Source organism: Symphalangus syndactylus, chromosome 7, assembly GCF_028878055.3.
Source record: "Symphalangus syndactylus isolate Jambi chromosome 7, NHGRI_mSymSyn1-v2.1_pri, whole genome shotgun sequence".
Lineage (NCBI taxonomy): Eukaryota > Metazoa > Chordata > Mammalia > Primates > Hylobatidae > Symphalangus > Symphalangus syndactylus.
The window spans coordinates 71,824,480-71,848,626 of NC_072429.2; the positions used below are offsets into that span (position 1 = coordinate 71,824,480).

The 24,147-nt window shown below is 43.6% G+C and overlaps 1 protein-coding gene and 1 long non-coding RNA gene across 13 annotated transcripts in view; one reads left to right on the forward strand and one right to left on the reverse strand.

Moving 5' to 3' along the window:
* STAU2 (staufen double-stranded RNA binding protein 2) overlaps positions 1–24,147 on the reverse strand; it is a 338,058-nt gene that overhangs the window by 24,397 nt on the left and 289,514 nt on the right. The window contains exon 11 of one of the 11 annotated variants that reach the window (XM_063642826.1): positions 9,373–9,665. The exons of the other annotated variants lie outside the window; for them this stretch is intronic. Coding sequence (XP_063498896.1) covers positions 9,642–9,665 — 24 coding nt within the window. The 3' untranslated portion in view covers positions 9,373–9,641. Of the gene's footprint in view, positions 1–9,372; positions 9,666–24,147 lie in introns of those variants that run through there. 11 annotated transcript variants of the gene reach the window in all.
* LOC129486516 (uncharacterized) overlaps positions 4,402–24,147 on the forward strand; it is a 69,040-nt gene continuing 49,294 nt past the window's right edge. For both annotated transcript variants that reach the window (XR_010121713.1, XR_008659009.2), the window contains exon 1: positions 4,402–4,473. This is a non-coding gene — a long non-coding RNA (uncharacterized lncRNA). The remainder of the gene's footprint in view (positions 4,474–24,147) is intronic.

Sequence of the window (24,147 nt, forward strand, 5' to 3'; positions counted from 1 at the left end):
TCCAGGAGGTGGAGGTTGCAGTGAGCCAAGATCGCACCATTGCACTCCAGCCTGGGCAACAAGAGCAAAACTCCATCAAAAAAAAAAAAAAAGAGAGAATGAAGAGTGAAAGCCCTCATATTCCATTGACCAGAACCCAGTGACACGACCACACCTAACTCCATGAGAGGCTGAGTAGTGTAGCTGTGAGCTGAGAATTCTGAGGAAGCAGGTGTGAGTAATTAGTTTCTACTGCAAGTGGTACCATGACATTGTACTCACTTGCTGAGGAATCTCTGTTCTATCCCCCCATGGTAAATGGTAAGTTCCTAGAACAGGACAGAGTTACGTCTTGTGTGTCTCGGTATCTTTAACACTAACACTGGCATGGAGTTGATGCTCCATTTGTAGTCAGTGGATGTGACTGTCTGGCTCACAGAGCCCAGCACAGTGACCTGGCGATGTTAAGACTGGTGTTGTTTTAATATTGCCAAGAAATACTTGCATTTTTCTCCCCTCCTCAAGATGGCCTCCCTGTGAAGACACTGCCAGAGGACACAGGGACCACATGCTAACAGTGGGCAAGGGGAACATACTTTGTTAACTCTCATTGTGTCTTCAAGCTAGGAGAAGCCTTCAGAGGAAGGTGTCCTCACACTCTTCACCTCTAGAAGGAGCGCCTAGATGGGGAGGCTGTGTTCCTGGAAGACAAAGAATAGGGCGGAGGGTTTCTAGTGAAACCCAACCTCATGAATAAAAAGAGAGCCAAACTCGAACCAGACGTCCTTATCAGCCAAGAAAGAAGTCAGAAGTTACAGGTGAGTGAGCAGGACTATAGAACTTTAGACAAATCCAGAATCTTATTCTGTCTCCATTTTATTTCATTTAAAACAGGAACAGCCCCCGCATGAATATTCAGGGACCACAGAGGAAGGGGTTTCTGCAGGGTTGCACTCCACTTTGCAGTCAGGCTAGGAGAGGATGAATCCTAAGGAAGAGATGGCGGCAGCAGTCCCTTATTCATTTTTTTATACAAAAGTACAAAGCAAAACAAAAACAAAACCACAAAACACAAAACAAAACCCCCAAAACAAAATTACAAAATAAAAAAAGTGCATGATTACAAAACAAAAAACAAAATTTTAAGCTTTATTTTTTAAAACACAATTACCATCAAGGAAAAATGGATACATTGGACCTCATCAAATTACAACTTACGCTGTGTGAAAGACTCTATAAGAGGAGGAAAATGACAAGCTACAACAGGGAGGAAATATTCGCAGACCATATGTCTGACAGAGGACCAGTATCTGGAATACATAAAGAACTCTCAAAACTCAACAGTGGAAACAAACAATCCAATTAGAGAATGGGCAAAGGACATGAAGAGACATTTCACCAAAGAGGATTTACGGATGGCAAACATGAAAAGACGCTCAATATCACTGGCTATTAAGACCATGTTATACACCTGTTGAAACAGCTGACATAAAAAGTCATGACACCACCATATGCTAGAGAAGATTCGGGGGAACTGGATCCTCAGCCACTTCTGATGGGAATGTAAACTGGCTCAGCCACTCTGGAAAAATAGCATGGCAGTTTTATAAAAAACTAAACATACACTTACCATACAACCTAGCTATCATACTCCTGGGCATTTATCCCAAAGAAATGAAAATTTATATCCATACAAAAACCTGTACACAAAACTAGAAACAACCAACATATCCCTAAGCAGGTGGTGGGTTACAAATTGTGGTGTATCCATACCATGGAATACTACTCAGCCATCAAAAGGAACAAACTATTGATATAACTTGGATGGACCTCAGGGACATGAAGCTGAGTGAACAAAAGTCCATCTCAAAGAATCACGCTATTATGATTCCATTTATGTAACATTTTTATAATGATAAAAGCATAGAGATGGAGAACAGATTCATGGTTGCCAGGGCTGGGGATGGTGGGGAAGTAGAGGTGAGGGGAGAATAGACAGCACGAGGGAGAGCCTCATGGTGACAGAACAGCTTTGTATCTCGATCTTTGAGTGGTTGCACGAATCTTACACATGTGATAAAATGGAGCAGAGCTGCAACATATGTGTTCTACTAATATGGATCTCCAGGTTTGGGTACTGTCCTACAGGTCAGTGAGATGTAACCACTGGAAGAGACTGTGTGCTGAGTACGTGGGACCTCTCTGTACTATTTCTACTACATTCTGTGAATGTCTAATTATATCTAAATTCAAGGTAAAACAAGAAGAAAATTAAAACTGTGCTTTTGGAAAAACAGTATTTTACATTTTTAATTTAATTTAATTTAATTTTTTTTAAAGACAGGGTCTCACTGTGTTGCCCAGGCTAGTCTCGAACTCCTTGCCTCAAGTGATCCTCCTGTCTTGGCCTCCCAAAGTGCTGAGATTACAGGCGTGAGCCATTGTGCCTATTTTTAATTTTAAAATTAATAATTCTCATTGTAAAGTGTTTAAGACTATTTAAATGTTAAAGGAAAGTCCCCCATATTGTCTCACCCCTCAATCAACTTCAATCTCATGTCACAGAATAACTACTATGAACAGTCAGGTGTGGTGTGCATCTTATTTGTTATATTCTTTTCTGTCTGTTTGTTTGTTTGTTTGTTTGTTTGAGATACAGTCTCGCTCTGTCACCCAGGCTGGAGTGCAGTGGCAAGATCTCGGCTCACTGCAACCTCCGCCTCCCGGGTTCAAGCAATTCTTCTGCCTCAGCCTCCCAAGTCGCTGGGACTACATAGAGGCGTGTGCCGTCACGTCTGGCTAATTTTTGTATTTTCAGTAGAGACAGGGTTTCACCATATTGGCCAGGCTGGTCTCGAACTCCTGACCTCGTGATCTGCCCACCTCGGCCTCCCAAAGTGCTGGGATTACAGGTGTGACCCACTGCAACCGGCCTATTATATTCTTATATACACATATATGGACTTTTGGTTTTTTCCTCAAATGGAATCACTATGCTAACTCTTCTGCAACCTTTTTTTTCCACATAATAATAATACATCTTGGACATCTTTTCAAGACACCATAAACAGCTCCATCTCATTCTTTTTAATAGCTGCATGGCATTGCATCGTATGGCTGTACCATATTTAATCAGTCCCATAATAATAAACATTTAGATTGTGTCCAGTTCTTACCAAAAATGCTGCGATGGATATTCCTCTACAAACATTTTGTGCAAATACTAGATCTATAAGACAAATATATGATTTTGATAGATAATGTCAAATTGCTTTCTTAAAAATTTGTAACAAGTAGTGGGTAAAAGCAGCTTTAAAGAGAACAGGAAGGCAGCTGCATCCCCAGGGCCTGGAAGGGAAGGGACCTGAAGAAACCTCGCTGACCACGAGGTGGAACCCCTGGAAGAACCAGGGCGCCTCCCACCTGCACTGGTGGGGACGCCAGGCTTATGGAAACTTAGCAGTCGTTTTCCTTTTCCTCCCGCCTCTGGGTGGCTAGAGGACACTTCATCTTTATCAGGAAATGAAGTGAGATGATCTAACATGAGAGGATCTATCTTACTACCCTCTGGAAAGCGACAGCAGGGCTAGTCTTCCCTCTCAAGACACACCAGGACATTCCCATGAGCGCACACACTGGCTACGGCATCCATCCATGGGATTTTTAGCCAACATCTTCCAACTTCACTTCCTCGTTTCCACCACCGACCCATTCCCAAAACAATTCTAGTTTGACTTTACACTGGACTAACCCGGGTGCAAAGTGACTGGACCCTCCCAAGGAGGACCCTAGGCAAAATCTCAAAATGGGCCTGCCATAAACTGCATCCTCTCCCTCCCAGCTGCAGGTACCCATGAGTGTTAAACTAGAGAAAGCAAATGTTGGCATAATCATATTGGCTTACAGGAATTCATGGGTCAGGGATCATTTTGGGAAGGAAGGATATAAGATTTTGACGTTTGCTAAAAGGAGATACAAGTCTTTTTTTTTTTTTTTTTTTTTTTGGAGACAGAGTCTCGCTCTGTCCCATGCTAAAGTGTAGTGGTGCGATCTTGGCTCACTGCAACCTCTGCCTCCCGGGTGCAAGCAATTATCTGCCTCAGCCTCCCGAGTAGCTGGGACTACAGGCGCAGGCCGCCACGCCCGGCTAATTTTTTGTATTTTAGTGGAGACGGGGTTTCACCGTGTTGCCCAGGCTGTTCTAGAACTCCTGAGTTCAGGCAATCAGCCCGCCTCGGCCTCCCAAAGTGCTAGGATTACAGGCGTTAGCCACCACGCCCGGCTAGGAGACACAAGTCTTAAAAGGATTGAGAGACACTGATCTGGTCCTGAGCGCACAGTTGCTCAGAAACTGGGGTCTCAGTGACGTCATGGGACTCATCCACGTCACAGGGCTGGGAGATGACCCACCTGGCCTTGAACCCTGGTTATCTGTTTCCCAAATCAGAGTTGGCGGACAGAGCAAGGACAATCCAGCTGGAGCGATGGTTCTGGGTATGTGTTCACCCAGCCCTTTCGGGACGCCGCGTGCCTGCACTGTGGGAACGCAGGTGGACAGCCGGTCCCTGCCGTGGGCGCTGGGGGCCTGTGCGGAGCGCGGGAATATTCCCACCGCCACGTGCGCGCGGACAGCGGGTACTCTGAGGCGGGGCCTGCAGCCTGGCTGGGGCTGGGAAGACTTCCTGGACGAGGGGCAGCCCGGGTTTTCCTCAAGGATGAGCTGGAGTCGGCCCCCGGCGCAGGAGCAAGGTGCGGGGACAGGGCCGAGCCGGGTGAGAGGCCTGGGCCAGCAACAGCAGCCTTAGAGCAGGGACCGCGCAGCTCCGTGTCCCCGCAGTGGGAGGGCGGCGGGCAGGGGCCAGGCGAGTTTGGCCGCAAGCATCTGCTGGGCCGTCGCAGCACCATCCCACAGACCGCCACTGAATCAACAGCAGCCAGTTCTCCCTGGGCTCTGGAAGCCGGAAGTCCAAGAGCAAGCATCAGGATGGGTCCCTCCTTGGCCTGCAGGTGGCGGCCTTCTGGCTGCGTCCTCCCAGGGTCTTCCTTCCGGGCAGCACACCTGGCTGCTCTGTGTCCTGATCCCCTCTTCTGAGGACACCAGGCAGATTGGATTGGAGCCAGCTCTTATGATCTCATCGCCACTTTACCTCTTTCAAAGATTTTATCTCGAAATACAGCCACATTCTGAGGTACTGGGGGTTAGGGCTTCAACGGATGAATTACAGAGGTGGGGGCACAATCCAGTCCATAACAAGGCTTTTGTGTCATTTCGAGGGGCACAAACTCTCCCAGGCACCAACTGGAACCAGGGCAGCAGCGAGCTCAGATTTGTTTTTGGAAGGCCTGTCTGCCCCGTGGCTGGGTGGGCAGTGGGACCACCGGCAAGAGGCCTGCAGGACAGATTAAGCTCCCTCTTGACTCAGCTCCTACACCAGCCCACCCCCTTCTTGTTACAACCACTTTTGCTGGTTGGCTGTCTGGACTCCTGAGGCCCGGGAGGGCTTAGGGTGGGGGCGAGGCGGGGAGAGGCCTTTCCCAGGGGGCCCCCTCACTACTCCTGCCTCTGGCAGGAGGAGCTCTGCAGGGTCACTATCCGGAACCAGCCCGTTGGGCACCTTCTGCAGACTCAGAAGGGAGCAGCACCTTCCCCACAGGGCTACAGAGAGGGCCAGATACCTTCCAAGATGCATTCCTGGACAAAGGCGGCAGGATATGCCGGGCTGGCAGAGGCAAGGGATCAGTGGACAACCAAATGGCCTGCAAACCAACACGGGATGGGTAACTTTGGATGCATGGATTTGGGGGCTCTATGAATTGAAACATTTAAAAATACGTATTAATAAGTAACAGAAACTTACTTCTTTAGGCACAATATTAGAAATATTGGAAGTATATTAGAAGTTATTAAACCAACTGGAGATCTTTTTAGCCAATGTCTTAAACACATTTATGACTATAGCAAGAACTTATTTTCAAAATATTGTGATAGTTGTATGTCGACATAACTTAGGAAAGTTGCACACATTTTTATCTTATGTAGTTTAAAAATATTCTTCTGTGAAGAGGCCCGTAAGTTTCACCCGATTGCCAAAGAGTCCATGGCTCAAAACAGGTTAAGAGTCCCTGTTTAACCAAAGCCACGGAGGAGATGACGTGGAGTCCAAGGAGAGGAAACTAAAGACTCACTTTACCCTCTGGTAATAAGACATTTGGGGGCTAGGACTTCAGAGAAGTTCAACTGCTCTGGAGCAACTGGAAAGTTCAGGGCTTCAAAATATAATACAGGTAAAGAAAAGCAAAGTATTGGTATTCTTCTGATGACAAATGTTCTTTGATTTTCATCATCCTTCTGAATACAAGTCACAAGTCTGAAAACCTGTATAATGCTGATCATCTCAAGTACCCTCTGCCTTCAATCTTGGGTGTGTTTATTTGAAACCTAACAATGTGTGCAAAACCAGGAGAAGGCTAGGGAGTGAGGGATTTTGCTAAAGTCACACAAGTGTGTGTGCTGTTTTTGCTCCAAGCTGATTAGATGCTTCTATTGTTATGTATCAAGACATCTCAGGGTGTGGTTGCCCTAAAGGAGACAGTGAGGCAAGAAGGTGACGGCATTTGTAGTTACCAGCCACCCTCCTGCTCTTTTAGGATGTTTGTGTATACACACCCTAATGCCAGCACATGAGGATGTGGAGACCAGGCCCGGGAGGAATCCATCCTCACAAACACCGAAGAACCCAGTTATCCGTGTGCTGATCCACACGCTGCCGGCAAAGCCTGTAGCTGGCAGGCATCATGCCACATTTCTTTCTCAAAGCAACCCTATAAATGTAATCCTTGAACAGGGCCTTCTCATTTCCAGCAGCTCTTTCATAATTTTGTGCTTTCTACTTTTTGAGATGTTGTCTTGGCTCATCCCACTTGAACCTACAGCCGTCAGCTTCTTTAATAGGGGTGTCTATAAAGAACTGCCCTAAAATATGCTTTTCCAGTGCACTTAATGTCTTTCCAATTAGATCCAGATGTGAAAAGCTGAAGGAACAGTTCTCAGGACTGGACAAGATGACATAAATCTTGCAGCTGACAGAGATCCCACTGAGCTCAGTTGGGGAAACTCACAGAGAACTTGTTTGGGGCCAGAAAAGCGGCTGGGTATAAAGACAGATGTGTACACTTGGATTCAAAAAAATATGTTAAGAGAGAGAAAGCGTTCCTCTAACACAGTGCCTACAAATACGGCTGAGGCATGAAGCAGGCTGGGCTACCCGCCCCCACCCCCCCAACTAGATCAAAGGAGGTGACTGAAAAGGCTTTGGAGAGAGCAGACCAACTCAGCGATGCTTCCTGGTCTCTTTAATTGCTCTTCTCAGGGCGAGGAAGGTGGGCACTCCTGACAGACCTTGCTGGAGGAGAACAAGGGCTGTTTGTGCAGCTGAGGACTTGGCTTTTATTTTTTTAATGATCAGGTTTTGTACACTTTCCAGAATGTTCCTTTTAAAAATAGTATATTCTTCCTTCTCTTCTCCAGATGCTAGGAAGTGCAGGTTCAACCCAAACCGTGTCTATTTCAAAGGGACACACAAACCCAGAGCTGGAGTTAAAGGAGTTTGGTGGCATGCCGCCCAAGGACTGAAGGTTTTGGTTTTCTTTTACCTTCCCAAGTAATTTTGTTTTTGAAGGTTGGAAAACAAATTCCACAGAAGGATCAGCTTCTGCAGGATACAGCCTGGAGCAAGGCAGAGCAAGGAGCTGGGTGCAGGGCTGAGCCAGGACCAGGGCAGACACGGTCCCTCAGACAGGTGCCGCCCTGGACAGACAGCTCCCAATGCGTCCAGGGGCTCGCTTTCTAGTATTTCAGGTTCCCAGGGGAGGAACTGAGGGTTTTCTTTTTTCTCTCAAGAGGCTCCCGCCAATTATCCACTGCCTCTTCTCTAACGCTTCTCTCTCTCTCTCCCCCTATCATGACACCCGGCTCTGTGACAGAGGAGAGAGGGGCTTCGCTGCACACTTGCTCGGAGGAGGCTCACAGGGGCCATTTGCAGCACCTGGTCAGGGCCACTCTTGTAAACCTCGCCTGGGCCCAGCCCACCCAGTGCTGGAGAATCCCTGTTCTCCTTGGCTGAGACCTTTTACTTTTCCTGCCATGCATCCCACGGAAAGCCTGATGATAGTGCATTTCATTGACAATTTTATGACCCTGGCCATTTCCCCCTGTAACAATATCTTTAAAATGGCTCCTTGCCTTCAGGTGGGTGAGAGCAGGGCTGTGCTCTTCCCTCTCCTTCCTGTCACTAAACGTCTGTGCCTTAAGCAGTAACACTGAAGTAGTAGAATGTCAGTTCTGGATCACAGAACTGCACAGATAACTTTGACCACTTTTGTTTTCATCCTGAGATAAAAGCCAAAACATATTTTTTAAATTTATGTTTTACATCTTTTAGTTTGGCATTGCTTTTCTGAGCGAATTCTAAGTATTGTAAAGATGTCTTCAAAGACAGACAACCTCGACTCTAAAGAAATTAATGCAAATTACAGTGTAGCTCAGTGACATGCTAATTTATAGCACCGTAAAGGTACAGTTCAAAGCTCCAACGAGCCAGAAGAAAGTCAGTGGATTGATGGTTTGCAGTAAGAAAGGTTTAGAAACGATAAAATGTAACTAGGATTTTAGTTTGGAAATGAACTAGGGGTCCATTTGTTCCACGTTACTGAGTTTTTAATTTAGATCTGCTGTTAAAACCTAATGCATTTTGTATTTGTGGCTAGTGAAGGACTCTGACTCGGTGTCTTCAAGGAGACATTGAAAAAGAGCAGGAACAATTCTCAAAGATAAGACTTGCAGCTGCAGGTTTCTTAACAAAAAATGTAATCTCTAGATCTCACCTCTAAAATGTGATTATAAAGCAGAAAAGTAAAATGAAACAAAGAAACAAACAAAAGAAACACCTGTGATTTTTTAAAAAGAGGTTGGCAATTATTGTAAAAGGGAAAACGCATTTCCGTAGAAGCAAAATTCACTTGTAGTAGCATATAAAATATTATGCTGTATCTTCATGAACTGGCAATTATTAATCCCAAACACGTGAATTTGAGTAAGAATGTAAAAGCTATCATTTGATGTTACAAACGACGACTATGTAAGCATACCTTCCCATTTCTTTGCTCAGTATTCCTATCATTTACACTCTACACAGACACTGAATGTGCAAATACATTCAGCAAACACACTCTAGATTCTAAGAGCTGTCTGGGAAAAATCAAGGGGCACCTTGTTACCTATCCAAACCAAACTGGTGAAAATTGGCACAAGTGCTTAGGTGCTTTGAGGCCTGAGTAAGCTAAACCAGTTTGAAAATAGATACCTCTTTTTAGAACACAGAAGGAGAAAAAAAATTTTTAAGAGGCAATTTATTTCTTAGGATAAGTAGATTTTTGTTTTAATTTTTATACCAACAAGAAATTAAATTCTGGTTTGCTAATACAAATAACATCTTTTTAAAAAAAAAAACAAGATACAAAGCTACTGAGCAGGCATGTATCTGTTTTGTTTTAAGAAAGCAAACTCCTGGGTGTGGGTCAGTGTAGCCCCCTCTCTGTGAGGATGCCAGTTTTCTGAAGTGACGACTTGGTCCAGCAGCCACTCCACTCCAGAGGGCTGAGCTTCAAGCTGTCACTCGGATGCATGTCTGTGTAGCCAGAAAACAAATGTGCACTTTTACTAAATGTTGTGTTCCTTTTACTCAAGATCACCTAATTCTAAATACATTTTTTACAAAAAAAAACACTTCAGAATATTAGACTATTTAAAAATTAATTATCCTTAATGAATATAGAGGTTAATAAAATTATTTCTCTATAATAATCCCAAACACGTAAAGAGCAAGCCGTAAAAAAGGAATTCTGTTCCCCAATCTAGCAGTCACAAATTCTGCACTTTAGGCTGTTAGTTTTTAAAATGCCACACATTCATAAAGTTGTGTTTTGCTACACATGCCAAAATACTAAACAGTAACTGTGATATGACACCGCCTGGACAAATTTAAAATTTGTGGCACCCTGAAGAATTACATTTCTTCTTGGATTATCTGATTGCTGATTTCATTTGCAGCTATAACCTAATTTTTACAACGTTAAGTGGGCCTACCTTCAACTCACATAGTTACTTTTGCTTCTTGATAATATTATCATAAAACTGAATTTGAAAGACTTCTTTTTGTGATCTGTGTATCTGTGTGGAGGGATGTTTTCTTAATCCCTGAATCAGAGGTGGCAACAGACAAAGGCAGTGAAGATTAGGACTCAATAGAATGGGGTCCTAGGTCACTCTGTCCCAGCAAGACATGCCAATAATTTATCCATCCACTCTCTTCTTCAACACAGAAATAGCAATCACAGACCATCATGACATCTTCCATTTGAATGGCATTTTACATTTTCTTATTTTTAAAGAGAGAAGAATAAGAGTATTAGGCAAGGAAAGGACTAACGAGGGCATTCTTTCAAGAGGCGATTAATATGTATGGTCTGTAGATGTATATTAACACACACAGATCATGGATTTAAATGACTTTATAGTAAAGCCACAGTAGGACTGTGCCTCCCCACAGGACAATGTGCCCAGTGAGAGCTGCAGCCTATGCAGATCTGGGAAGTTGTGGCTGTGGAGCGGTCAAGTGGTCCTCCCACCACTAGGAGAGAGGTAGTTTAGGCAGGACCTTGGAGTCCAAGCCAGCTCATGCTTAGAGATAGGACTCAGCTTCAACTGGAGATGGAAACATTTAGCCAGTTCATCCTACTCAGTGTTTGCGGCATGACCCTAGAATTCTACCATGTGCAACCCTACCAAAAACATGCCTTGGTGCAGGCAGAAGGGCCATCTGGATCCCATCTCCTCATACGAAGGTGCAGGTCATAAAGCCTCCTGCCCGCTCTGCTTGGGCTGGCTCTGAGACTCACAGCTATCTATCTAGAGACTCACAGCTATCTATCTAGAGACTCACAGCTATCTATCTATCTAGAGACTCACAGCTATCTATCTAGAGACTCACAGCTATCTATCTAGAGACTCACAGCTATCTATCTAGAGACTCACAGCTATCTATCTATCTAGAGACTCACAGCTATCTATCTAGAGACTCACAGCTATCTATCTAGAGACTCACAGCTATCTATCTAGAGACTCACAGTTATCTATCTAGAGACTCACAGCTATCTATCTATCTAGAGACTCACAGCTATCTATCTAGAGACTCACAGCTATCTATCTAGAGACTCACAGCTATCTATCTAGAGACTCACAGCTATCTATCTAGAGACTCACAGCTATCTATCTAGAGACTCACAGCTATCTGATGGTAGGGAAGTTTACACTTGCAAAGGCTCAGGAAGGAGAGGTCATGAGACTGATTTGGGGAACTTAGCAACTTGGCCTCTGGTCAAACTACTACTCTCTCAGGGGCTGTGTGGCCAGGGCGGAGGGTTTGGGAGCCAGGAGTATAGGTTGGGAGTCAAAGGCCATCATGTTTAGGAGGCTCACTGTTGCTGCAGCAGACACTGACAGCAGACCTCCCTTGACCTAGAGCGAATGTGGGACCTGTCCCCATTGGGCTCTGGGGCAGCCTCAGCTCAAGGCAGGCCAGAGCAGCCCAAACCAGGAGTGCGAGGTGTGTTCACAACCTCCAGAGACAGGCCCAGGGGTGCTCTGTGCCTCTGCTGAGGTTATTCCCTATCCTTAAAAGGCCCTACCCTCTTATCTTCATCTGAAAAACCACTATCATTTCCTCCCCTAAAGTGCTCTCCAAATTTCATGTCTGTCCTTTGCACTTCCAGAATGCTTTGCCCATGTATCTGTTATAGTTTTGTTTTTTATCACACTGATAATATGTGAGACTACAACGTGTCTCTGTACACCACCTGGCCATGGTCAAGGGGTGTGATGTGCATATCTCTCTAGCCCCAACACATAACCTAAAACATAGTGGATGTTCAATACATATGAGATGGATGGACGGACGGATGGAGGGATGGATGGATGGATGGATGAGAGGCTGAGGCTTAATGTCTGAGTGTGTCATCCAAATCAAAGTTCACTGGCTGTTTTTAGAGTTTAAGAAGATGGGTTAAATGTCTAGGCCCATGTCAGAAAGGATCCATGTACTGGCACAAATGAATGATGATGGGACATGCTCTCCAGTGGGCAGACTCAGGCTCAGCAGTGAGACAAATACCCTTAAAATCTTCAGATCTGTGAACAGCACGTGTTTCTATCTTGTTGTCATGGAGCATTGTTCAGTTAAAAACCAAAAGCCAAACAGGGAATAAATAAATGTGTCACAGGAGATTAGGCACAAAAGGGCAATCTAAAATATACAGTGTGGTCTATTTAAAACAGGTCCCAGCTGGTGATATAGAAGACTTTAAATAGGGCCTCTTTAAAATAGGTGAGCCTAAATTAATCCAGTGTAAGAAATGGAACCTCTCATCTTGCATTACATGGAGAAAGAATAACTGAAATCTGCCCAGAGTTATCAATCATTCATTCAGTCGGGTATCTTTTGAACACCTCCTAAGTGTACAATACAGTCCCTGCTTCGCTGAGGATGTAAAGAAATTGGAAATGTGGACATGAAAGAGGAAGAGTTTGCTAAGTGGGAGGGGGAGGGAGCAGGTGCTCCTCATGGTAGGAAGGGAGGGGGCAGAACAGTCCTGGTATGGAGGCAGGAATGAGCATGGGGCCCATATTCGGAGGTCTTGGGGAGTTTCTATTGCATTTCGTCTTACCAGATAATTATTCTCTTCCTACCGTTCCTATGTGGGTTATTGGGGCTGATAACATTCTCTATGTTTACAGCCACTGATATTTTCTCTATGACGACATATGTTTCAAGTATGGAAAAATGTATATGCAAACATATTTGGGCATCTATTTAAAAATGGAAACAGTACAGGGGCTGCTAGATTCAAATTCCAGGAGTTGTACAGAACATTTTATTGAGTAGTGAATCACACACAGTGTACCAAGTAACAACATTTACCAAATGAAACCAAGGTCTCTTAATGTTCCCAAATCTTTGATTCTCTGATACAATAAATATATTGCTACCCAAACATTCTTTTAGCCCTGACATCTTTCTTTAACTTGCACTGGGAATTCTTTGAAGTTGAATTTTCCTCAGGACATATTATATCCATGAATTAGATTTTTTTCATAATCCTCTCTGGCCTTTTCTAGCTCATCGAGGGCACTGAAAGGGATAGAAACGATGACTGTGCAGTCAGATATCTGTTTTCAAATGGAAAATGGCAAGAATACTAAAGAGATCTACCCCAGCTTAGAAATACACAGAAAGAAATTTCAACAACCAAAAACCGCCTCCCTTCAGATGTTACTATCTAAATGATAATCAACAATCCAATATGCTATAGGTTGGTGTCCAAGCCCAGGCCCTTGAAGGCTGCAGCCCTCCCAAGGACCCCATTCAGATAAGGGCCAACAAGGCTGCCCCCAGGGGCTGTGTGGCCTCCACACTCTTACATGCGTAGTTGAATCTTCATCTCGAATGAACCACTTAGGCTTAGGCACCCTCTCATATTTCCATTGGTGATGTTGTCATAAGGGAATTTCATTTTATACTTTCCAGCCTAAGAGATTTGGTACAAAAAAGATATGCCGCCAAAATAAAAAGATGGGGGAGGAAAAGAACATCTCCCACGTCCCTGTGACGCCAAGACTTTGCTCAGAATTTATTCAAGTGGGTTTTAAATACCATTCTTGGCTTTTTCTTTGGTGTAATATTTGTATTTGTCTGACTTTCCTCTCCATTGAAGTATCCCCATTTTAGCTGTTTTTATTCACATAATTTCCATTAGGATAGGCATGATATGCAAAGTACTTAACAGGTAGGGAGTGCATGGGCACCAACCGAGCAGAACTAATTGCCACCCTGGGCTGGGGCAGAGCCTGAGATACTCCCTTGTTGCACTGGGTGTGACTCCTTGAGTAGCTGGGTCTTGTGGAGGTGAACAGGGTCTCAGGAGAGGGACCTAGGCATGGGGTTGGTGGAGGGCACTGAGGACTTAAGGCCATAGCTACTTACCAATAGCAGATAATTGGCAACATGGAAGTATTTCAACATTTTAACAACCTATATGGACATACTAAGGCACACTAACACAACCTACTGAATATCACTCCCATTAAGATCTACCCTTAAATTTCATTCCTAAATTTGACTTTTAAAATTTCCTTCCCAGGAACCTCACAGGAAGAACTACTTCATTAAAATTCTCAGCTTTACTTCCATAAAATAAAACTGGTCCTAGGATTGACTTGGAATTTTGGTTTTCACCATTATGGTTTTCTTCATGATAATGGATTTGAATCTCATGGTTTCCACTTTGATCCCTGTTCAGTATTATTCTAAGAAATCCAGGAATCATACTCTTATTCCTTCTTTCATTTAATGTACAAACACCTTTTTACTTTATCAGTTCTTTGAGCTTAATCCTGTCTAGTAAGTTTACAGAAACAAGAAAGAAAGAGAAAAAAGCCTGCAGTTTCAGTAACAGTTGCCAGACATTCTCTCCCAATACTTGTGAAGCAAGGCTCAAGGAGAAAGCTAAAAAACTGAGAACAACAAAAATCACCCAAAAGTAGCTACAGTATAGAAGCTTCTTTAAAAAAAAAAAATTCACTAACTTGAATATTATCTGTAACTGCAAAAAACGTTGGCTTATTCTGAACCCATTCAAAGATATGAGAAAGTTACCTCTTGTTACATGAATCTGATTCTTGTCATGTATATTCTCAAAAGAGGAAATCAGCATTTTATCCAGATATATTTGGAACCAAAGTGGTGTAAACCAAGCTCTGAATACAGAAAGAACAGGAAGAAGTTGATGCTGGTCAGTGGGTGGGTGGCACTGGAGAAGGGCAGTAACACTTGACATTAATTATACATTGCCCCATCCGATCCTAGTCAGGGTATTTGCCAAGAAGTTCTTACATTCCTGTGGCCAGGGAACAGGGCCACACTAGAGTTTCGTGGAAAACAACAGTGCATTATAAAACATTTAAATCACTCCAACTCCCTACAATGACTAAATGATTTGATGAAATTATTTCATCGAATGGAAGCCTACTTTCATGAAAGTAATCACATTTTCATCTTAAGGATTTTTTTCGAAAAGAACTTTCCTATATTCATTTTTCTTTAACAACTAACGGCTGCTGTTTTGGTGTTAACTTGCCAAGGTTTTTATATTACTAAGGTAAATGCAGAGACATAATTTGAAAAAGAGTAATAACATTTAAAGGATGCTCTTACTTTGAGAGTGTATAGTCACGGAAGAGAAGCCAAGAAACCAAGCTCCTCCTCTAACATGAAGAATAAATTCCTAGTGAATACAGATAATATGAACTATTTCAGATAGGCTTTATTATTAGATTTGCACCAAAAAAGCCACACTTTTCCAGTCTATAGAAATAGCCTTCGAGAATACATTTTCCATATAGAAATCAGAAACCCCTAAATACATTCTGAGAGCCATCTTGAATGTCCGAACTTTTTAAAAGGGGAACTTTAAATAGTTGGGAAGCACTCTGGTTTCTGGTGCTGCATTTTTACCCTTCACCCTGTCAGGAAGGAGGGCCTCCTATGTGAAGTCGCCTCTCATTAAGATGATCCCCTCCGCGAAGACCTCAACCAGCAGTCCTACCATGTGCAGAGCTCCCATTGAAATCAAAACCCAACCTCAAGCTCACGCAGCTCCGCCTCCACATATCGTCACATCCCACACATGCTGCTGTCATCACACCCACGCTGTTGTCACAACACCCAACGGGCTGTTACTAAGGGCCCTGGTATGCTGCTGAATATATGCATTCAATAGGAATTTTCAAAACATATTTCAGGAATACTTGTCCTCAGTTCCGCGTCTTCATCTGCTCAATGCAGCCACTGTCTCTGGAAGGAGCAACTCCTATCGGGCACGGCTCCTTTGACTCTTGGGGCCTCCTGCATCCCCAGCCCCAGCCATGAATACACAATGGAGATCAGAGGAATGCTGCAGGAGGAATCTAGGGCAGTGCTTAATTGGATCATTCCCCTTCTATTAGACCATTCATATAGGTCAGCACATCTCACTTCACCCTCTCCCTCTACTCAGCGGTGGCTGCCAACTCAAGCTCAGACGCAATTCAAGTTATGCATCTGTATCTTCTTAAGATTCCCAGGGTCTTAGCCTGAGGTACCTGACAAGTTATGTTTCTGGCAAAACATTCCTTCTAGCCTCTTCGATGCTACGGAGTAGCTGTGGTCTCTATATTTAACCAAACAAAAACTAGAAGAAAATGGGGGCGGGAGGGCATTGTTGTTGTTGTTTTGATTAAAGTGGTTTGGGCAAGGTCATCTGTTCCGGGTTAGAAGAGAGACATTATTTGATAGACAGCACAAATTACTGATTCAATACTTGGGGGCTCTTAATTCTTGTTAAACATGTATGGTGAATTACTACAGGGGACAAGAGAGGTTTTGAACAAGTTTAAACACATTTGACGATATCTAGCTTAAAAACTCCTTGTCACCTTTCCTAGAAATTGATGTGAGTACCCAACAGAGGTAAAGGATGGCTAAATAATTATTACATTGGCCTTTTGAGGAAAATGCCTAAGTGGCAGGGATGACTTGTTCTCTGCTAAGGCTCTGAGTACTCTTAGATCCATGGTCTTCTAGACTTGAGCTGTCTTGTGCATTCTCTAGTTGCTTTAGAGGTCTCCATTTTGGTGACAACAAAGGCGTTATCAGTTGCTTCTGGAATGACAGCTGTAATTATTTAGTGCCAGACACTAAACACAGCTTTATTTTTATATTCTTCAAACCAAAGTCACATGGAGCTCTAAGATTGTCCTAACATTATCTTATGGTAGGTTGGTCACATCCTTCAGATTTCTCATATGCTTCTGAGAGCAATTCAGTCCAATGGTTTAGCCATTGACACAAGAACCAGCTTAAGACTGAGAGCCTGAACTGTAGCTCCGAGCTTCTGATTCTGGGGTGTGCCTGCTCCTCTCCTATCTCCACAACTATTTTCCTTCTTTCAGTTGAGTTCACCCAACATTCATTGGGTAACTGTGTGCCAAGTTCTTTAGTATGTATTGGGTAGTGGATGGTGATACAGGCTGTAGAATCAGACCAACCTGGCCTGAAACCTGGCTAGGAGACTTAGGGGAAGTTACTTTACCGCTCTAAGTCTCAGTTTCTTCAATGACTATCCTCAAATGACACAATGCACACAAAGTATTTAGCAGAGTGCTTGGCACACAGGAGATGTGCAGGACATAACAGCTCTCACTATTACACAGATATACACGACAGATCACAAACAGCTCATGAGCTGGCGGGAAGGAAAACACTACAGGCCATCTCAGTATTTCCTAGTAAAGGCTAGTTTCAAAGGAGTAATAATTATTCCAGCCTTAGTAAGTGGGTAGGTGGAAGATGGGGCTCAGAGGAGTAATACAGGAAATGATACCTGAGCTGTGCTTCATTGGATAAGTAGTGGAATCTGTCCTCTGTGGTTTGAAAGACAATCACAAACCTTGTAAAGTCATAAGTAACATGGCAAATATGAGGTGACTTTGGAAGTTCCACGCCATTTCTTCTACGTGTTAAATGCACATGCTAAGGAGAGGATACCACTTGCACCATGTCATGCTGGTGGCAGCAAAGAGGCCAACAGAGAGCATAAGCACAAGCACGGCAGCAAGTAGGAGGAGGATGGAGACTGTGTAGGAGGGAGAGAATGAGGTGGGGAGAGGCAGAAGCCGGGCAGGAACGCAACTGCGGGCTTTCACCAATCTGTGGAATGTAGGGCAACTCAAACTCAGAGCCTGCAGGGATGGAACTGGACAGTCCCCAAGAACTCTGCACTTGGGACTTTGCCCAGCCGTGTGGCCACACCCAGGGCCTCAGCTCTCTGGTTCCCAGCAGCTCTGCCCAGGCTCTTTGCCTTTGTCAATCCAATCTTCCTGCTTCTTTGCTGCTTCGATTACCTAAGCCACACCTGCCACATCACCCCATCTCTCCATCTTTTCTCTTATTACCCCCCATATAGAATGACTTTTTGTTCATATCAGTAAAAAAAATTTTCACTTATTTTGTTATTTTATTAATTAACTAATTAATTAATTTTTTGAGGCAGAGTTTTGCTCTTGTCGCCTAGGATGGACTGCAGTGGCATGATCTCGGATCATTGCAACCTCCACCTCCTAGGTTCAAGCAATTCTCCCGCCTCAGCCTCCTGAGTAGCTGGGATTACAGGTGTCTGCCACCATACCCAGCTAATTTTTGTATTTTTTTTTTTTAGTACAGACAGGGTTTTCCCATGTTGGTACGTTGGCCAGGCTGGTCTCGAACTTCTGACCTCAGAAGATCCACCTGCCTCGGCCTCCCAAAGTGCTGGGATTAAAGGTGTGAGCCACCATGCCTGGCCTATTTTATTTTTTTGACAGGGTCTCGCTCTGTCACCCAGGCTGGATTTTAGTGGCATGATCACTGCCCACTGCAACCTCCGCCTCCTGGGCTCAAGCAGTTCTCCCACCTCAGCCCTCCAAGTAGCTGGGACCACAGACATGCACTACCATGCCCTGCTAATTTTTGTATTTTTTTATAGAGAAAGGGTCTTCCCATGTTGCCCAGGATGGTCTTGAACTCCTGGGCTCAAGCGATCCTCTTGCCAGGCCTCCCAAGGTGCTGGGATTACAGGCGCAAACCACCGCACCTGGCCAATAAAACATTACAAACCTAAAAAATATGTAAAAGATTTTCCCTATTCCTGCTGCATCTACGCACTTCAAACCTTGCCTACATTGTGATATGCCAAAATATGTGTTAGTCAAATTTAATGTCTTTATGATATCTAGTATTAAAAAAAAGACAACTTCTTTGAGTGCCTTTAGAGTATACACAACAAAGACTATGGGATTCCAGAGGGTGTAGCCAATGATGGTGAAGAAACCTTCTCTGAACATGTTTTTGCAGAATAATGACTTTGAAGGCAGCCATATGAAGAGGCAATGGGAAAGCCCCTTCTTCTTCCTTCCAGGATGCCTGCCTGCCCACCACCCCACTGGCACTTCCTGAGGCACACTGGAGAAGCAGAATCTGGTAGACTGGGGTTTGACCCCTGGCCGTGTGATCATGACAAATTATTTAGTAGTTATGATGCTTACTAGAGAGTGACAAGATGAATACTGTCCAGTTTTATCTGACTTTGTACCTTCAACACAATATGCTGGTCTTTGGGAATGAAAATGGCCATAGACCTTGTGCATGGCAGCGTGCGTGTGCTGGACTTTTGCTGGTATATTTTTACTTTCTTTTGACCTGCCTCGAACTGATGAAATACAAATTAAAAACACTTTTATAACAATGTTGTCCAGAAAAACTGTATTCCCCATATCGAATTCATTTCCTATGTGCCAGTTCTGAAGAGTAAATATGGTTTCTGTATGAATTTCTGAGTACTTGTTCATAAAGGATACTGCTTCATAAGAAAGACTACAGAAAAATGAGTCACCGTAATGATTATGGAAGCTGATGTTACTAATGTTCACAGTTCAGGTTGCTAAGTCTTTCTAAGTGCTCAAGGCCTTAGTCTGATGCCCTTTGCTATAGGTTTACTGACTGATGTGCAATCCAACATTTGGACCCTTACTTTTATGAGAAGCATGTTCAGAAAAAGAAATCAAGGTATATCTACTTCATTTGGGAAGGAGACTTTCAAACAGGTAATTTCCTCTGTTCCTGGTTTATCTCATATCTGGAATGAATAAATTTCATTTTTGTAAAATGATTTCTGCTCAGTGAGCAACCACGAGGATATTCATGAACTGTGGTATGCAGGACGAGATAAGGACAGTACCTTATGTCTCCTGGAACTGACTTTGAGAGATCTTTCATTTTCACCTTCCACACAGATTTGCTCACCTTGTGTGTACTGAGAAAGAAGTGGGGTTGGTGGCTACAAAAGACTTCAAAGTAGTGTTAATACATCATAATTCTTCTCACTGAAGGCCAGATTTATTAGGAAACATCTTTAGTACACCTATTTTTTCCTTTTGGTAAAGAATTTGGATTTTAAGACAACAGTTTACAATGGGCCTGATAATCTAGCAATTTCTAGCTTTTGAATGAACTTTTCCAGGATATTGCCTGAAGTAAAGGGCCCTGTTTTTTGTTTGTTTTGGATTTGTCTTTTTGCACACAGCTCCTAAGAAACAGGCTGGCAGATAGATCAAGCAGAACCCAGTTTTGAGAGGCTACCCAATCTTCTAAGCTCACTTCAAGCTAGAAAATTGGTTCTCAGAAGTCTCCATTTTCCCTCAGAATTGTCTCTGAATGAAGGTCCTTGCGGCTGCTTACTGTTCTTTTAGAGGGTGACACCTATTCTCTCTTCTCCTTCACTTTGAGTATCATTTTTCAAGCTTTCTGAGAAGCGCTGTTACACTTCTATGAAGAGACTCCAACTGCCAATCTTGAAATATTCTTTGAAACCAGTAACACCAGGTGCTCTGTCCAAGAAGCAAAGGAGGCAGCTCTATATAATATACAATGCAACATTTGTTCACAGGCAGCATTGGATTTAAATACACACACACAGAAATGCGCGCGTGCATGTGTGTGTGTGCACACACACACAGACACACACACACACACACACTGCAGCCTTAATAGCTCAATGTTTCTCTTGAAACACTCCAAGGGTTTCAGGAAATGCAAAGCAACTTTCAATAACAAAGTGCAAAAAAAAGGAAACAGAATAATCAAAGGAAAGATTATAAAAGGACTCCAAATTGAATATAGCTTGTAATAACATGCTTAACAGAAAGGAAGTTGGGAGGTTAGATGAAGTTACATCACCAACCTGCAAATAAAAACGATCTCTTTCAGAATGATTAAAGATCTACTCTTTGTAAGCAATTTTAGAGGCATGGATTTGTTTTGTGATATCATATTAAGAAGATACAGCTAAAATGAGGTCACTGCCCAATGGAGGGTGCCACCATTTTCTCAGCATAATTTATGTATGAAACCAAAAAACATATAAGAATAAACAGCAACATGATGCTCTGTACTCTTGCTGAGAAAATACTTATTTTCGTTTTGAGTTTTTAGACAGTCTTACTCATCAAAGAGCAGAAAAATGCAAAGGAGAGAAGTCAGGTGAAAGAGAAATGAGCCCACCCCGGCCCACACTGACAGCTGAGCTGGGCCCCTCAGTTTCCCGGCCAGTGAGGCGGTATGGCCGAATAGCGCTGGGGTGTCCTCTTCAGTGCTCAAGAGTCATTTCCATATCTTTTGGGTGCCTATTTTGTGTTTTCTAGCACATGCAATAATATCGTAGTATTTAATGGCATTTTTTACCACAGTTCCTTTACAATATCCTAGAATATAGTCCATCGCCCTTAATTTCTATATTTAATAGGAATGTTTTTGACCAGAAAATATGTTATACTCATTTTCTTTGTTAGTAGAGGTATTAGAATGCCTCACGTATTACTGTATTTCTTAATTATGTCTTCAAATGAATTATCTCTTTCTAACTAGGCTTGGGTGGCTGCATATAATTTTTTGTTTGAGATGATTAACTTCCCTCTTTGCTTTTATAGGAGAGTGTTGTTAACCTCTTTCTGCTCCTAACATTTTTGAGTTTGTTGTGACTGATGCTGAACACCAATCATTCTGTGTCTCCATCACTGGCTTGCTTGGTTGGAATCCTTGTAACTGTGTGTGCTCATTGGCGTGTGCATGTGCATTACTTGATTAGACCATACAGGACTTGGTGTCCCCTTCCCTTGTTGTCTTTCATTTTATTGCAGCCTATTTCTCATCCCTGCCTTCATTTATTTATTTACTTATTTTGAGACGGAGTCTCGCTCTGTTGCCCAGGCTGGAGTGCAGTGGTCCGATCTCAGCTAGCTGCAACAACCTCTGCCTCCTGGGTTCAAGCGTTTCTCCTGTCTCAGCCTCCCGAGTACCTGGGATTACAGGTGCACGCCACCACGCCCAGCTAATTTTTGTATTTTTAATAGAGACTGGGTTTCGCCATGTTGGCTCACCCCTGTTTTCAAAGGCAGTGTATGCTAGTGTAGGGTCATGCCCAGATGCTCTCATCTTAAACTCTTGACTAATTCATCGAACACAAGCAATGCATTCTTGCATTTTAGGATAGCACACTTGTAGACCACACAAATGTAAATGGCAACCCATACGTTACATTCCTTTAAGCCAAAATACCATGGTTCAATCTTAGAACTGGTTTTCTGGGTTTCAGACTCATGGAGTTACCCATTCATCTTTATCATTTTCAGGTTCTGTTCATTTTTAATGTGGCTAGAAACTGGAGTTCTGTGTCTTTAAAAAAAATAATCCCTGGTCTTTGTAATAAAATTCCTCTAGAGGAGAGGTGAAAGGGCTTGAGCAACGCCTTTCTCCCCTCTGGCTTACTAGAGAGGATGAAGGTTTCTAGGCAGGATGAAAGAAATAAACCAGGAAGGAAGCCAGGAAGAAAAAGGGGGTGGAGGTAAACTTAAGCCAGTGTCAAGAGGTTGGTGAATGGAAGAATGTGACACAGAAGAGGGGGAAAGGAGAAGCCACTCTGATAAATCTCACCATCCTTCCTTAAAGGCCTGTTTCAAAGGCCTCTTCCCATGGAGTTGCCCCGGACTTTCCCACTCTCTCACTCTCCCACCTCATGTGAGCCTCCACTGGAATCCCAGAAAGTTTTATCTACGTCTCCCTTACAGCCCTCACCAACTTCTACTTTGTGCTGTGGATATTTATGTGACTTCCTGTAAGCCCTCCACTGACTTGCCATTTAATAAACTATTATTGAGCACCTCTCTGGGTGCTGGGTACTTTGCTAGATGCCAGGGATACACAGATGGTTGTGGCACAGCCTCAGCTCTCAGGAGCCTCCCAGTCTTGGCCTGGCTCTGGTCTACCAGGCCCACCGTCCATTGCGCCCACCATGGCCTGTCAGTGCAGTCTCCCCTGCCTGAAATGGCCTTCCTCTCCTTTTCTCGTTTGTCTTCCAAGGCCTTAGACAAAACTCTTCAGGAAGTTTTTCTGAACTGTTGAGCTCCTAAAGAATATGCACACGCCTCTTTCAGCACTTCCCATAAGTTGACATCTTCCATTTACAAGTCTATCTCTGCCAGTGGACTCAGGGCAGAAGTCTCACTTTTTAATCTTTGATTCTCCAACTTCAAGAGCTATGCCTGTTCCATGGTAGATAGCCACTAAATATTAGTTGAGTTAATAATTGATTAGTTCTTCTCGGCCGGGCGCAGTGGCTCACGCCTGTAATCCCAACACTTTGGGAGGCCAAGGCAGGCGGATCACGAGGTTAGGAGATCAAGACCATCCTGGCTAACATGATGAAACCCCATCTCTACTAAAAATACAAAAAATTGGCCGGGTGTGGTGGCGGGCACCTGTAGTCCCAGCTACCTGGGAGGCTGAGGCAGGGGAATGGCGTGAACCCGGGAGGAGGAACTTGCAGTGAGCTGAGATTGCGCCACTGCACTCCAGTCTGGGAGACAACGAGACTCTGCCTCAAAATAAATTAAAAAAAAAAAATTGATTAGTTCTTCTCACACTGTCCCTCTAAGGTGGGGTGGGAAAGATATCGTTTGTCCCCTTTTACAGGTAGGAAAACAAAGGGGCAGAGAGCATCAATAACTTGCCTCCAAATTTAAATGATGGTAGAGCCAGACAAGCAGCCATGTCTGCTCTATCCTCCAGGCCAAACAGATCTGCTATTAGAAAAAGGTGTACCTGTTTCCCCTGTGTCCTTTTACAAACCACCGCTCAACGAAATAAAAGAGGATACAAACAAATGGAAGAACATTCCATGCTCACGGATAGGAAGAATCAATATCGTGAAAATGGCCATACTGCCCAAGGTAATTTATAGATTCAATGCCATCCCCATCAAGCTACCAATGACTTTCTTCACAGAATTGGAAAAAACTACTTTAAAGTTCAAAAGGAACCAAAAAAGAGCCCACATTGCCAAGTCAATCCTAAGCCAAAAGAACAAAGCTGGAGGCATCACGCTACCTGACTTCAAACTATACTATAAGGCTACAGTAACCAAAACAGC